The 10,008-nt window shown below is 38.2% G+C and overlaps 2 protein-coding genes across 2 annotated transcripts; one reads left to right on the forward strand and one right to left on the reverse strand.

Annotated features, from left to right (window-relative positions):
* Nucleotides 1–117: 117 nt before the first annotated feature.
* On the reverse strand, nt 118–3,300 carry LOC128174304 (glycosyl hydrolase YngK-like). The gene is made up of 3 exons (XM_052839886.1): nt 3,239–3,300; nt 1,844–1,902; nt 118–1,727 (listed from the first exon to the last, which is right to left on the reverse strand). Exons 1-3 carry the CDS (start codon nt 3,283–3,285, stop codon nt 310–312), a joined length of 1,524 nt encoding a protein of 507 aa, XP_052695846.1. The 5' UTR covers nt 3,286–3,300; the 3' UTR covers nt 118–309.
* Nucleotides 3,301–3,645: 345 nt separating this feature from the next.
* LOC128174293 (uncharacterized) lies at nt 3,646–9,323 on the forward strand. The gene is made up of 5 exons (XM_052839878.1): nt 3,646–3,906; nt 4,709–4,841; nt 5,044–5,232; nt 6,976–7,134; nt 8,106–9,323. Exons 1-5 carry the CDS (start codon nt 3,709–3,711, stop codon nt 9,014–9,016), a joined length of 1,590 nt encoding a protein of 529 aa, XP_052695838.1. The 5' UTR covers nt 3,646–3,708; the 3' UTR covers nt 9,017–9,323.
* The last annotated feature ends 685 nt before the right edge of the window (nt 9,324–10,008 follow it).

A 10,008-nucleotide genomic window follows, 5' to 3' on the forward strand; every position in this document is an offset into this window, starting at 1 on the left:
CTCCTGACATAGTTTAGAGTAGCACACAAGACAACACATGTCAGAGGAATTGCTACACGTCTAGGAGCGTCAAAAGTTCTTGTCTGTATTCCGCTTCGTGACATTTGATTTCTCTGCTGTCAATGTTATATACCAAGCGGAATTTTATTAATCTTAAAACCTTTACAACTGTCAATAATGGGTAATACAATCAATTATGTGACTAATAAATCGAATACGATTATAATACTGCTTCTTTGGACACAATCTTTGTATTGAATTAAGAGGTATTGATGATTTTTGTGTATCGTTCTGGAATAAAGTCTAGCCTTATTTCCCTACAACTCCCACGTAAATGTCATCTACGTGCACAGTCACGGCATCACTCTCCTTCCCCAGGCGGTTCACGCCCCTCACGGCGTAGTAGCCGCCCTGTACCCCGACTTCCATCGTGTCCCTGTTTAACACATGAACTAGTTCCCACACATCAGCCCTCAGGGCATACACAGCCCAGGACCTCACGGTGTGAGACGAATCAGAGGACCAGTAAAGCTTAAAGTCTGCGCTCGCGCGAACGTTTTGTGGTGATGAAGGAGCGGGTGCGGTAAGCCACGTCATTTCCGGTTGTAAGGCGGGTGTCGAGTATTGGCCTGATTTAAAGGTGTCGCCTATTCCATGAGTATTGTGCGAAAATGTTTTTGCACTGAAGAAAACGTTTCCCAGACTCAGTTGATCACGCCGGTCACGTGACAATTGAACTTGTCGGACGAGCTCATTGACTGGCCATGATTTAACCACGATGGCGCTGGCGTAGTTTCCGGTATATAGATGGCGGTTCATCTTGTTTTGTTGTAACCACCAGTCTAGCAGTGCTGGATAACTCTGTTGCGGTGGATCTATTTCCCAGTAGAGCTGTGGGGATAGGTAATCCACCCACCCAAGCTCAAGCCATTTCTTGGAATCAGCGTACAATGAGTCAAAACTCGAGAGTCCGTGGATTGTATGGGGGTGTCCAGGTTTCCAGATTCCAAAAGGACTGATGCCCACCTTAACATGCGGTTTGATGGATTTCACTAGAGAGTATAATCCGTGAACTAGGGTGTTGACACTGTCCCTCCTCCAGTCCGCAAGGGAGAGACGACCTCCCCCGGAAACGTACGCCGAGTATGTATGGGAGTCCGGAAACGCTACTCCAGATACCGGGTAAGGGTAAAAGTAGTCATCCATGTGTAGCCCGTCGATATCGTACCGCGTGACCACATCCCTGAATACAGACAGGATGAAATCCTGAACAACTTTGGCCCCTGGGTCCATCCATAGGTTACTACCATAGGCGTATGTATAACGTGGAAACCTGTTAGCCATATGGTTTGGTGCCAGGCCTGAGGTTGAGTTACTACCACTCCTGGCTCTGTAAGGGTTAAACCAAGCGTGAACCTCCATGTTCCTCTTGTGTGCCTCCTGAACAGTGAATTCTAAGGGGTCGTAATAGGGGCTGGGTGCTCTCCCTTGTCGTCCGGTGAGATAGTAACTCCAGGGCTCAAAGGAAGAATTGTACAGAGCGTCACCGGAAGTCCTTACTTGTAAGACGATGGCGTTAAAGTTTTGGCTCTGTAGCCTGTCCAGCAGGGAGGTCAGCTCGTTTTTCTGCTGGTCGGTGGTCAGTGAGTGGGAGGACGGCCAGTCTATGTTCGCGACCGTGGCGATCCAGGCCCCCCGGAACTCCCGCACCGGCCAAGGCGAGCCGTCTGTAAACCGAAGTATAGATATACAAACAACGAACCATAAAGGTGTATTAAGCATTAAAGGTGGAATGGTTAATATGCATGTACATGTATTTAGCATTCGTATGATATATACAAACCTTGAACTGCCCGACAGACAGACATTCCCAGAACAAAGCCGATCAGTTTAGCCAGCATTCTGTTGAGGAAAAAAAACAATTTAAAAAATGCTTTATGAAATCTCTGACACGTGTATTTACTTCCTGTTGTCCATTATTCATAATGAACGTTATACATTTGAGTACTTCCTAGTGTATGTTTTCTTTCCTTCATATCCTATGTTTTAAAAATGTATCTTGGAGTAGGTGTCGGGGTCTAATGGTCTTTTAGGGATTAACAAAAAATAGTGTTGTCTATCGTAATGTACAATATCTTACTTAAATCTATAATTATTTACTACCTTGGTAAAATGACTGTCAGTACTAGTGTAAAGGGAAGGAACCTCTCCTAGAATGTCGGAGAAGTGAGTTAATGTCGCCGTATGTACTACAGTCATGTAAATAGGCCATACAGAATTTGGGCGTGGTTTTATATATACAAATGAGAGGGGGGGGGGGATAAGACAAATCTAAGTGTTGCTGACATTCATAATTATATATTTCATAATAGTTTACGAATCTTTTAAGATGTATGATATAAAGAGTGTAATACATTATTACATTATACAAATTTTGACTGAGGTTGAAGGCAACATTGGTCTTAATAGCCCCCGAGGGACGAAATATTGCCCGACGCAAAGCGGAGGACAATATATTCGTCCCAAGGGAGCTAATATGATCAATGTTGCCCGAAAACACAGTTAATATTTGTTTTGATATATGAAGAAATAAACCAATATCAAGAAAGGATTTGATAACAGATCGCTGTAATTCCCTCAGCTCAACATAGAATTCACGAATTCAATTTTGTGCAAAGTCCATTTCCAAAATATTGTCGGCATCAAAAAGGTCACTGGTGATATCGATATTCCAATGTTCATTGGAACTAAGCTAAAGATGTTCTATCTGATTTTACTTCACAATAATTCGCAAATCCTTATACATATATCTTCTCCACGTAAGAAAAATGATACCTTCTGGCAACGATATAAGAAATATTTTTTAGGAGGGGTGTGAAAAAAATGATCACCTTTATCGACTAGCAATTTTATAGTATCTATAATAACACAAAAACAAAACTGAAGTATAACAATTTTTCCTTTTACTTGACTATTTCATAACATGATGCGTGTGTATAAGCGAGTCTATTAAATAAAATTATAACATATTTTTCACAATGATGATAAATGAAATCAAACAAAAAAGCTTTGAGAATATTCCTTCTTGTTTTTTTTTAACTTATGTACTTTTCTCGACTATCCATCTTCATTCAGGAGTCAATAACACTTATTCAATTGCACAATAAAGGAGATTATTTTAACTTCAAATATTGTTTTTTTTCTAAACAATACACCGAAATACCTCATTAATTCTTACCTTGTAGAGCGTACTACCTGGAATATCTTCCTTTCCGATATAACCATGATAAGATAAGAAACGGAAAAATTAGGCACAATATCCCTCTCTAATAACATATAGTAATCATATGTATCATAGTAAAGGTGTGTGAAGAAAATCAAAATCAAATTCAAAAGTGCAATACAGGAGTAGAATACATTTTCCATTAATATTAATTTTTTAGCATTTAAACCTAATTAGTTTAATCAGAAAATCTCATATATTAACTCTCTCTCTCTCCCTCTCTCTCTCTCTCTCTCTCTCTCTTTCTCTCTCTCATTTTTAAAGCAATATAACGCTATCATAATGCCTTTTATGTATGTACCCTGCATACTTATCAGGACCTTTTTATCGATTACGCCATTTTTTAGTTATCTATCTGATTGTGTAACAAGGTTGCATGGTATTTTTTAACTTCCGGATTACGAATAGATTTTGAAAAATTGGTCATGAGTTCTGAAAATACGGAACTCTGCAGAACCATACCTCGGGCTGCGAAGACGACGGGGTGGCGATTTGTGGCCTCGGGCAAGGAATACAAAGTGGACCAGTTTTATCAGGAATATCGAGACAGTTTTCCATGCGTAGCCATTGTTACGCAGGGCTTTTTCGGCGACATAGGAATAGAGATCATCGGAAATGGACAGGTAATATCTCCGGATCATTGCTGATTTTCTGAACATTTCCTCTAGTAAATGCAGAAAATAGAGTAGCTGAATAATCGAATTAACCGATTTTTTGTCAAATTTGATTATAATATATAAAACATAATTCATATATAACTAATTTATCATTATGTGAATATATTTTAATAATTCACATAAATCTCATAATGAAAGATATAATACAGTTTACATGGGTTTTTTTTATATTTATCTCTGTCTCTCTTTCATTTTCACAAAATTTTAACGTCTTTACATATGTATCTATGTTTTAAATGGTACAATGTATATATATAAATATCTTTTTGTGTTAGTTTTAAGTGTTTTGAGATACCACTAAACCAATAAAAGTCTGGAGAAATGTTTGATCAATCACCGATACTGCTAAGAAACCAAGAAATGAACGTATTTTAGTTTTCTGTAACTTAAAAGCAATATGAGCCGTATTTTTTTTTCGATTTATTTTCTTTGTTGGTGCACAATGCTTTTAAAGTTAAATCGAAGTATACATGTATATTTACGTTTATGATATAATGATTATGTTTAAACAATACTTTTAATATATTTTTTAGAAAAAAAAACCGTGGTATGAAATATATTTTTAAAAACGGGCAGAAAATTATGCAGCTTTGTTAAAAAATGAAAGTCTATCTAGCTTTTCCCACAAAAATAATACTTTATAAATAAACCATCATTCTTGTCATTTCAAAATATGATTCAAAAATCACGATTTTGCAATAAAATGTCCTGGCAAGAAGAAAGCACCTCACCTTTAAACTCTTGGTAGACGATCTACATCCAGCGGTGCGGTAGACAGCAGAGGGTGGTGGCAGAGGTTTTGTCTGGTCTGGGGGTCAGGCAAATCTCCATCCCTACAGCCTACAGGGCCAGATTCTGTATAATGGACAAGCATGGGGCCGGTGAGTTACTCATCAAAGTGTCACTATATTGACTCATCACTATAGAAGAGTTTACATTACGTATATCATATGGTGTTTTTTTTCTATTTTAACATATTTTTGTGCATTTTCATATGAATCAATAGTTAATCAACCATATAACTACCTGCATCAAAATGTCGGACAGTCTCTTCATATTTCAGAAAATTGTAATATTTTCCAGATTCCAGAGAATATCCTTTGGCTGAAATCTTGCGGCTGCGCAATTTACCGTGTAATGTCAAGTTTTCTCCTAAAAACCAATTTAACCTGGTGTCAGTCGAGGGAACCAATACGGCAACCAGCAACATCCGGTTACGTCTGCTGAGAACGTACGATGAACTGTACCTGGTCGGGAATCCTATCACAGAAAGTAACTATTATATTGAGCAGATTCTATTGTTAACAGTGCCTATTTTCAAGGCCTTTTTAAGAACAGTAAAGTAATAGATCATAGGAAACACAAATTATGTTTTGATATATTATAATTTACATATTACAACAGTAAAAGTATTATGTTCAGTGTGAATGAAATTTGGCGGAAATCGGGTTTTCAAAAATTAATCCTTTATTTGATTTAGAAAATTTCGAAATTTTGTTATTTATAGATATTGTATGTACTTGTTCTTGATTTAGCGGGAGTTGCGTTCCGCCAAAAACGCTAACTATGATAACGCAGTCAAAAGTAATACAGAAGTTACAAAAGTAAAATGTTTATAGTAACCCATCTTCGCTAGCAAAGGGTTTTCGATCCACTTTGCTCCCCGTAAACCCTTGGTGGATTTCATTACGAAAACTCGGTGATGTGGTGGCGCTATCTAGCGAGCAACTTGAGTTGCGCCCCTTGCATATTTACATTTTAATCGAATAAAACAACGGGTTATATATACACTACGGTATTAATACAACTTAAAAACATGTTGACTACCGAATGTCGGAACATAATGCTATCAAACATGTTAAATACGAATTAAGTAATAACCAAGGGAAAGCACAGGACGTTTTAGTCATCGTGTTTTGTAAGGACCGGGAGTGAGAAAGTCGCCGATTTACTAGTATATGAAAGCTTTCATGCAATAAAACCAGGTATCGCTGTCGTTAATGTTGCAGACCAAAGAAATTAAATAAAACGAAGATCATTGAATCTTTAAAAGCAATAAAAATAAGCAGGAACGTATATACTAATGGGATAGGCAACTTCTACATTCGCCATGTTTACTTCCCATGCTGATCACGCGAGCCTTGACAAGTTTGTAGAACTACATGTTCAATCCCAGTAAAATAGATAGGTTTTAAAGCGATCTGGTTAGACCATCGTTGGAGAAGCACTGTACTCGAGAACTTGTGTCTCAACTTGTTAAAAGCACCGAATGTTTTACCAAATATCCCACATGTGTTTATATTTACATGCACTGTGATTGGATCAGCTACTCGCAGCTGCAGCCAATCATAAAGCGGAGCTTGTCACCGAGTTTTCATAATGAAATCCGCCAAGGGTTTATGGGGAGCAAAGCGGACCGAAAACCCTTGGCTAGCGAAGATGATAGTAACCAAGATCACTCTAACAAAGCCAGTACCTGTAGGGTTTGGTGTTACGGGTTGTATCTACCTTTAAGTTTTACTTCTTGTATTTACCTTTTAGTTTTATCGTTTGTATTTACATGTTTCTTTTTCACTTTTAGTGTTACAGGTTGTATTCACTTTTTGTGTATCATGTTGTATCCATTTTCTGTGTTACACGGTGTATCCACTTTCTGTATTACAGGTTGTATCCACTTTCGATGTTACATGTTATACTCCCTTTCTGTTACAGGCTGTATCCACTTTTTGTGTTACAGGTTGCATCCACTTTCTGTGTATCATGTTGTATCCATTTTTTGTGTTACATGGTGTATCCACTTTCTGTGTTACAGGTTGTATCCACTTTCGATGTTACAGGTTATATTCCCTTTCTGTTACAGGCTGTATCCACTTTCTGCGTTACATGTTGTATCCATTTTCTGTGTTACAGGTTGTATCCACTTTCTGTGTTACAGGTAAAAGGTATCCACTTTCTATGTTACAGGTTGTATTTCCTTTCTATGTTACAGGTTGTATACTTTTTTCTGTGTTACAGGTTGTATCTACCCAGATCTGATGTTGGTACCGTTTTACCTGGAGGACCTTAGACTGTCCCTGGTTACCGGGATACAGGGCTTCCCTGGCCCATGGTCTTCCTATCTAAGTCATCTGTCTGTCGCCAAAGTGTCCGATTCCGCCAAGTTTGGAAATTCTGGTCAGTGACGTCTTTTTTCTGCAATGTCGCCACCCTCATAACCCGCATGAATCAACAAAAAATCATTTCATTGTTTCAATAAGACTATAGAAATAGCACTTATTTGATCATTTTCATACTCAAGGATTTGTTGTGTTTTATTTGTATTACACGATTTTCTATGAATGACAATGCACTCGCTTTTCACCGCTGCGACCCGAGTTCGATCCCCGTGATCGACAGAGGTAGTATGTGATAGGGTATGGCGGTCGTCCGCTTGGACACGTGGGTTCTCTCCGGGTACTCCGGCTTCTTCCCATACCAATGACCCCCTCGCGCTAACATCCGTGCCAACGAGAGATATTAATATAAGTTGTAGAACTTGTTTATCAATCGTTGTAAAATAAATAAAGTTCAGTTCAGTTCAGAGTATTTATTGCAAGATGACTGCACATACAAAAAGATGATCACTGAGGAAAAAAGCATGAAAATTTACCTGCAATAAATTCGATATTTTCAGAACCTAGTGTTCTTTTACCTTTGGTGAAATCGAAGAATAATGACATTATAAGCAATATACGCCAATGTACGCCAGAACTTTAGCGGTCTACAGGTCAAATCGAAAAAAGTTCATCGACAATAATGGATCTTTTCATCAAAGATTATTTACTTGCTCGGTAATAAGGTGATATATGAAGTTTTCAACGCAAGTTAAACGTCGAAATCCGACTATAAATCGCAGACAGAACCCGACGTTGAACAAACTCGAAAAATCAACGTCATTCCCATTTCAGGGTTGATTTAAAAACATAAAATGATGTTAATGTGCCTGCTGGGTATAATTGAAATCAGACCATATTTCTTACTTTCCCGTCGAAAGACGATCAAATTGCGTTTCATTTTTATGATCTTGAAAATTGATAGTTGTAAACTACAGTTTATGCATCTAAAAAAGCATATGTGTGTATTTGCACGTGTAAATTTTATTGTAGATATTGCAGTATACAAGAAGACCGGTCTTAAGTCGTTTGAGACATCCAATGTCATTCCACAGACTTACCTTAGTATTGCAGATGTACGCGGCTCCATGGGACACCATTACGAAGACATACACATGAAACAACAAACCGACAAAATATACGACATACTCTGGGATGCTCATAGTGGCGTCCCTGTGATGAAAGAGAGGCCGATCGACAGAATGACGTCACGGGATAAAAAAACTAACCAGAGATACGTTGATTGGAAAGATGCCAAGTTGTCAGCTTCAGGCAGTAGTAAGTCAACTAGACAGTACGCTTCACGACCTTTGCCAAAGCCTCCTAAAGATCGAGACGATGAAACTAAAATCTCGACACAGGTGAGCAATTTATACCTCAGATCAAATGATATGCAGGATAAACAGGAGCAACAACCCACAGAGCCAACCATTAAAAGTGTTTCAGCCACCAAGGCCGATACCCAAGTACAACCGCAGGACGAGAAACAACAATATCACGAATCTGGTCAGCACGAACATTCGAGAGATAGACAATCAGGCTTGACGAGCGAAGGGAAAGTTGACAGTGAACAAAAGCCTACTATTGGGTCTAGCGAAGCTAATGTAAATAAAATACCTCCTCGGCCAAGAAGAAAGAAATCTCTGACTGAAGACTTGCTGGCGCCTGACCAGTCAGCGCAGCGCCGTGAGTTGGTACCACACATGTCTGTTTCGGACGTCCAGTATTGGCTGAAAGTGCTGAGGCTTGATCAGTACACAGGCGCGTTTTTGGAGAATGAGATAGACGGCGCTCTTCTGTTGGAACTAGATAATGGCGTTCTGATAGGGGAATTCGGAATGTCTAAATTACACGCTATAAAACTCCGTAAGTTTGCTACAGAAGGGTATATGCCTCGGCAATAAGGTCGACAAGTTATCATAATGCACATTCAATGTCAAATAAGGAAGAACCTTCTCAATGGCTTTTTTCACCACTGCAACAAAGCGGACGTTAAAATTGTTGATCTTTACTTGATATCAGAGAATCTAGTAATAAGTATAGTGTCCAACTGTGATATAATACAAATACCATTTGGAAAAGGAGAATAAAATGGATTAACTGCTGTAATGATTATCCAGCGGCTCGACTACTAAGTGTGTCGTTTACTTGTCATTTACTTTTTAAAAATGAATTTTGTCTGATTGGTATCGTTGGTATCTTTGTGATCATCATGAATTGTACGCAATACACGATGTAATTGAAAATACGAAAGCCGAGAAGGATCATTCGAGATTCGAGATTCGAAATACGAGATTCGAATTACGAGATTCGAGATTCGAAATTCGAGATTCAATATCTAAATTAACCAATCAAATCATGGATCTGAAACCTGTATCCTAGCAACATCAAACTGTTCTAAATAAAGATCATTCGTACATGCTCTTTCCTACAAATAAATGTCTTAATAGCTCTTATATAGTGGTTATAAAATGGTTATTTAAATTAACATTGATGAATTAACCCCACACAGTATAAACAATTAAATTAGAAATAACACTGTTGGCTTTGCGAATGTAAGTGGTTTTGTTTGCCCTGTATGTATTCCCCCCCCCCCCCCCCCCGAACAATTTTAACCTGAAGTGTATTCGCCCCAACTGTGTAAAAATCGGCTCGCGAAGAAAGATCTGTTTAATCTAAATGTTTTAGCTATAAAACGAAACTCAAAAAAATAATCGACATGTCAAATATAGGTTATGATAAAGTTTTAAACCATAGAAGATATAATGATTTACAACCTCAAAGACAAAAATCCAGATAAGAATAGTGTATTGTAGGGTATGGCAATGCCATTGTCGATATGAGAGAGAGAGAGAGAGAGAGAGAAAGAGAGAGAGAGAGACAGACAGACACAGAG

The sequence above is a fragment of the Crassostrea angulata genome, chromosome 1, assembly GCF_025612915.1.
Source record: "Crassostrea angulata isolate pt1a10 chromosome 1, ASM2561291v2, whole genome shotgun sequence".
In the NCBI taxonomy this organism is placed as follows: Eukaryota; Metazoa; Mollusca; class Bivalvia; order Ostreida; family Ostreidae; genus Magallana; species Magallana angulata.

Bases quoted from the DNA above. Each gene is read 5' to 3' on its own strand.
- LOC128174304 (XM_052839886.1), bottom strand. From the start codon at position 3,285: ATGGTTATATCGGAAAGGAAGATATTCCAGGTAGTACGCTCTACAAG. The intron at 1,903-3,238 runs GTAAGAATTAAT...TTTCCTCAACAG, and splicing joins CAGGTAGTACGCTCTACAAG to AATGCTGGCTAAACTGATCG. The intron at 1,728-1,843 runs GTTTGTATATAT...TTCGGTTTACAG, and splicing joins TGTCTGTCGGGCAGTTCAAG to ACGGCTCGCCTTGGCCGGTG.
- LOC128174293 (XM_052839878.1), top strand. From the start codon at position 3,709: ATGAGTTCTGAAAATACGGAACTCTGCAGAACCATACCTCGGGCTGCG. The intron at 3,907-4,708 runs GTAATATCTCCG...AACTCTTGGTAG, and splicing joins AGATCATCGGAAATGGACAG to ACGATCTACATCCAGCGGTG. The intron at 5,233-6,975 runs GTAACTATTATA...TCTGTGTTACAG, and splicing joins CGGGAATCCTATCACAGAAA to GTTGTATCTACCCAGATCTG.